The 5,700-nt window shown below is 44.7% G+C and overlaps 1 protein-coding gene across 1 annotated transcript in view; it reads right to left on the minus strand.

The window, feature by feature from the left end:
- LOC118422862 (myosin-7-like) overlaps positions 1 to 5,700 on the minus strand; it is a gene marked incomplete in the record, with an annotated part of 22,564 nt that overhangs the window by 11,798 nt on the left and 5,066 nt on the right. Inside the window, 11 exon segments of the mRNA XM_035830677.1 lie at positions 964 to 1,169; positions 1,430 to 1,503; positions 1,741 to 1,879; positions 2,222 to 2,401; positions 2,695 to 2,865; positions 3,190 to 3,295; positions 3,595 to 3,757; positions 4,137 to 4,224; positions 4,622 to 4,770; positions 5,093 to 5,191; positions 5,487 to 5,643. Of these exon segments, the coding sequence (XP_035686570.1) occupies positions 964 to 1,169; positions 1,430 to 1,503; positions 1,741 to 1,879; positions 2,222 to 2,401; positions 2,695 to 2,865; positions 3,190 to 3,295; positions 3,595 to 3,757; positions 4,137 to 4,224; positions 4,622 to 4,770; positions 5,093 to 5,191; positions 5,487 to 5,643 (1,532 nt within the window).

Genomic DNA, 5,700 nt, shown 5'->3' on the forward strand with positions numbered 1-5,700 from the left:
AGCGGTTTTAATCATTTGTCAGTCTCTCCGTGACCTACCATGGTGCTCCCCATGGCGAACCTGGCGCTCTCCAGCTCTATAGCCTCCAGGATCTTCTTCGTGGCCTCCTTGTTCTCCACAAACCCTCCGGCCACGACCTGGGGAGCCAAGATCTGGTACCTGCGGACAAAATCATTAGCAAGGTTTTTGGAAAGTAGGACTCATGGCAACCATGTGGGAACGCATAACCTTTTGCATAGGTCCGTAACAAGAACAAGAAAGAAGTAATTATATGAACAAATGTCCAGTACCTCTGCTTGAGCTATCATAGTCATTCAAACCAGACAACCCTAAATTTTCTCACATTCTCTTGACAGACTGGCCTACGTCTTCAACCCACCAACATGGCGGATGCTAGTTACGTCTAGGCCACGTGAGTCTTAAGACTCTATCCTGCCCTGTGTGGAAAAGTCCCTCTGCAAATCCCCTCCAGTGCAGCAGGTTTAACCAGCCAGTATGGTGTACAATAGTCACGTGCGCGCAAATCTCCTGTCCTGTGGAAAGCTTACCTGTGTCTGAACTCGTGATAGGGCATCCTGTTGGGGAAGTCTCTCCTACAGACCTATCCAGTGCAACAGCTTTAACCATCCAGTATGGTGTACAATAGTCACGTGAGTGCAAGCATCCTGTCCCGGAAAGCCTTGCCTGTGTCTGAACTCGTGGTAGGGCATCCCATTGGGGAAGTCCTTCTACAGATCCCCTCCAGTACAACTACAACAGGTTTGACCATCCAGTATGGTGTACAATAGTCACGTGAGTGCAAAAACCCTGTCCAGAAGAAGTTTACCTGTGTCTGAGCTCATGGTAAGCCATCCCATTGAGGAAGGCATTCTACAGATTCCCTTCAGTACAACAGGTTTAACCATCCAGTATGGTGTACAATAGTCACGTGAGTGCAAAACCCTGTCCAAAAAAAAGACTTACCTGTGTCTGAACTCGTGATAGGGCATCCTGTTGGGATATCCCTTCCTACAGATCCTGATGCCCTCCAATACACCGTTACACGTCAGCTGGTGCATCACCAGGGGAGAGTCGATGACGAAGGCAGACTTGGTCTCGTTGGGGATGATGCAGCGCACGAAGTGGGGGAAGGTGTTCTTCAGGGTGAACATCAGTTTGTTCAGTTGTTCCTAGTTATGAGAAACAGGAAGGGAACTTTAAATTTAATGTTCATATCTTGCCCTCATTTATAAGGGCGCTAATAGTACGTAAATCGATATCAAAACAATGTAGATATAGATAATCGTTGAATATCAGAGGAGGGTTGGAAGATACAACCCGACCAATTCTATGTCTTATCTTTCAATGACAATGTTTTCTATTTTTGGCAGAAAAATGATTTCGTAATCAAGAGAATTTGACAGTAACGTATTTTTCTACCAAGCCTCACCCTGTGAAGAGCCGACACTGTCTGAAATGCTGCGCTTTTCTTGGCTTTTCCCTTCTTCGGCTTCTTCCCTTCGCCTGTTGAGGATCACAGAGTAGCCATACACATACACACAGTAAACATATACACAAGTATGGTTACATGTAGATTTGTGTGGTCGAATACCAGTCAAATTCCCTTTCGAACCTGAAAGATTAATCAAGATTGCGGAGAACAGATATTTCTGGACAAAATGGCACAAAGGCTGAAAAAAAATTTTTAGGCATCTACCGTCACTTGTAAAGACGCACAGAGCTGCAGCGAACATAACTTACCGTTTTGACTGTTGGATCCCACGTAATCCTTGAACATGTCTGACATGAGCGAACTGGTGGACTTCTGCAGCACTTCTACCACTGACTCGTTAATGGGGTCCTTGTTCTTCTCCAACCAGTGAGCCACGTTATAGTTCACCTGATGACAAGTTATAAATAAGAACACTAACTTTTTCATAGCTACCTCAGTGCCACTTACGTTATACAGATCTTTCAGCTAGGACGTTTCAATGTGTCTGTGCCACTGAAAGTACACCACAAGAAATTAAAACTATCAAAAATGATGATCTGAGTGAACTTCATGCGGCCGACTTTGTACAGATTGCTGGCTTCACGTGTCTGTTAGGTCCCGCGCTCTAGCGACTGGTCATTCTACCATGAATCTGGCTGTAGTATGGGTGATTATACATTTGGTTAGACATCTTTGATTTGGTAGAACACAGTTTAACTTGAGCTACGATAGGGACGAACTTGAACTCACCGTGGCAGCGTAGTGCTTGATAGCGAAGTCCGACGTGTACTTGACCTTGTGTCCGACCTTGGGGGTCTGGAAGATGCTGGACTTGCCTGCGTGGTTGTTGTTCAACTTGGCCTTGAACGTCATGTCCGTGGCCTTGGGGAACATGCACTCTTCTTCCAGGATGGACATGATACCGAGTGGCTGGAACAGATAAGGATCTCTGGTTATGATATGTTTATGACTACTGTATCGTGCCATGGCCACTTTGATGACTCTTGAATAGTGACCAACAGATTCAGCTGCAGGACTCAACTGTGGTATCCTGTTTCATAAAGGCTATCATCATCATCATCATCAAAGGCTAGCAAAAGAGTAAAATCAGAGGCGTTTGGTGGCTAAAATCCTATGGTGAAGTGATAACAATTTAAACAGATCACGATGAGCAACATACATGACTTCGTTCCACTAACTGTTCTGCAGTTTTTACTCAGTACCTTCTCGATGAGGTTGATGGTTGCCTGCAGGTCCATACCAAAGTCGATGAACTCCCAGAAGATGCCCTCACGATAGTAAACCTCCTGCTCCAGCACGAACATGTGGTGGTTGAAGTACTGCTGAAGCTTCTCGTTGGTGTAGTTGATGCAGAGCTGCTCGAAACTGTTCAACTGAAAACACAGGGCAACAAAGACTATTAGTCCGCATGATCTGTCCCATCTTGTAATCCTCCTGTACTGTGGTTTTAAAAACTGCTGACGTGTGTAGTTCATAAATACTTTCTCAAAAATGTTGAGCTACAAGATGGAAAGGGTTACCGTGTGACAATATACAGGTTTGCCCACAGTGGTATGCATGGCGACATTATGGAAAGACATTATGTGCACATCTTTGAGAATGACTACAGACAGACAAATTCAGTGCTGAAAAGCGTGAAACGTCAGATTATGCTATGATATGATATTTTATTTCATGCTGCAAACTACGTGCAGTACCTCGAAAATCTCGAACCCTGCGATGTCCAGCACACCTATGAAGTATTCCCGCTTCAGCTCTGTGGCCAGCGTTTCGTTCAGCCGTCCCTGCAGCCAGATGAACAGCCTGGGAACATCAAGAAACAAGTTTCGTTCCTGTAAACGTAACCAAATGTATGCGTTGTCCGTGTTATTAAAAAAGCCATTGTAACCTTTGTTTATCTGTTTATTTGTTTGTTTTTCTAATTGCTTACTTGCTTGTGGAGAATACGCATTTTGTCAGAAAAAAAGTATCGCTCCTGACAGGAGTCCTGTGGCCCTAAACGCAACAGATTGTCAAGTCGGTAATGGACGTCGTTGCCCTTGTTTATTTAATTCTTCTGTTTGTTTGTTTCTTTGTGTGTTTGTTTGTTTGTTCTTGTTTACCTGTTATAGATGGACTTGCTCAGTGCGCCCACGGAGTAAAAACACTGCTCGGCTGTCTGCCCCTTCACCACGAAGTCGTTCCCAACCTTCACTCGCGGCTTCAGCAGTGCTTTCGTCATGTCGGCACTCGGCACACTGAACAGGTGACCCACCTTCTCAGCCGCTATGGGACGGAAAGAGATGGGCTGTTATTTCCTCAGCCAATTAAGTTATTTTCACATCAGTCATAAGTCTCCAAGCAGACCCTACGATGCCTTAGAGATAGTATCAAAGTTGGCCAAGGAGCCGGCCAAAGGCGGCTATAGTCCTTGGCCAGCTTTGATACTATCGCTGAAGCACCCGTAGGGTCTGCTTGGAGACTAATCGGCCATAGCAGTGTTTGTGGTTGAAGGGCATAACTGAAGAAATTTCTGAATGATTACTATGATATTTGATTCGTGGTCACATCACAGCGTCATTTTGCCATAGTGATGAGCCTTTCCGTTTAGACTAGAAACCACACAACCAAATTTCAAAAGGAAACCTCCTGCACGCCCCCTGACCTTCCATGCCGTCACACTCGGCCTGCTCCCCTCTCTCCTTGAACTTCATGTTGCCATAGTGACAGATTCCCGACACGAGGCGGTACACCTGAGGCAAGGCACCAAGATAACAACATAAACTTGTAGGCCTTACGTATCTTGGATCTCCATCGCCATTAAGGCTATGATGCGTTTTATTGTGATCAATGCTGTCTTACTGGGATCTCAGCCCAAAAGCTGAAGCGCAGTCGCGTCCGCACAATGGGCATACGACGGTAGCGCTGGGGTCGGGTCGTCTTTTCTAGATCTGTCTTTTCGAGGAAAACATTGAATTGGGTGTCTTTACTTTGAAAAAGTTTTGAAGTAGGTTTGTTGAGTAATGGATAAATCAACACCAGAATAAGAATAAAGATTTGTGTATTCGACTAACATGACAACAAAATTCTACAGGAAAATACATGTTTCTTTTTCAAGTATTTCGATAGAATAGTGCAAAAATGTTCTACCTGCATCTTCTCGTCATTACTGAAGCCCAGAATGTCAAACGCCTCATCAGTGAACCGCATCTCTTCTCGGTCATCGACCCCGGCTATGGTGACGTCACCCTGGGAGATGTACTTGTACTCACGAGCGTCGTTCACAAGCAGCAGCTTTTCTGTTAATGGTGTTCGGTTTTTTAACCTTTCTTTTGATTATAGTATATAACACAACACATTTAATATCTTTACTCTCTACTGAGTTCATTAATTAAACAAATATATCGACGTAATTTCTTCTCAGTACCCGGTATATTTTTATTGACACTGACTACGTTGGTTTGACAGTGCATTACGAATTTCGAAAATTACCATAACGATGTAACCGTTGATTTGAGGATTAAAATCACGGTTATTCAAACAATAACGCACAGCGCGTGTACATTGATTTTGGAATTACGAAATTAAGTCTCATCTGCATTGTAAAAGAGAGTCTCTCACCAGTGTATTGAGGAAAGGCTCCCGACACCAGCTGGTAGAACACGTGGTAGCAGCGCTCGCCGGGCATCTGTGAGATCACGCGAGATTTCTCGAGAAGATCTAAGAAAGACGAAAATCCACATAAGACTTCAACTCATGTCACTCATGCAATGTCTCTGGCTACATTGTCTCGTGCAGCTAACACTACGCCCCTAGATTGGTCGGAAGTTAGAGGTTGAGTATTGAAGAAGGCCAAAGATTCGGCTGAAATTTGTCGTGTAGACTTCAAATAGTACTTATAGTACATGCAAACGAGTTCATAACTATTTCTTTCTTTCCAATTCCATTCCATCTATAAACGCGAGCCTACATTGTTTGTTTTTCAACAAATAACTTTATGAAAATTCAGACTCACATGTCTCGATATCAGCCCCGGCCAGCTTGCCCTTTCCGCCGAAGTGGATCCGGATGAACTTGCCGAACCGGGAGGAGTTGTTGTTCCGGTTGGTCTTGGCGTTCCCGAAAGCCTCCAGGACAGGGTTGGTCTGCACAACCTGGTCTTCCAGCGTGGCCTACAGCACGGCAGAGAAAGGCCAGGGTGGATGCAGGTACTCTCCAAGCAGAGGTTG

Source organism: Branchiostoma floridae, chromosome 9, assembly GCF_000003815.2.
Source record: "Branchiostoma floridae strain S238N-H82 chromosome 9, Bfl_VNyyK, whole genome shotgun sequence".
Classification (NCBI taxonomy): domain Eukaryota; kingdom Metazoa; phylum Chordata; class Leptocardii; order Amphioxiformes; family Branchiostomatidae; genus Branchiostoma; species Branchiostoma floridae.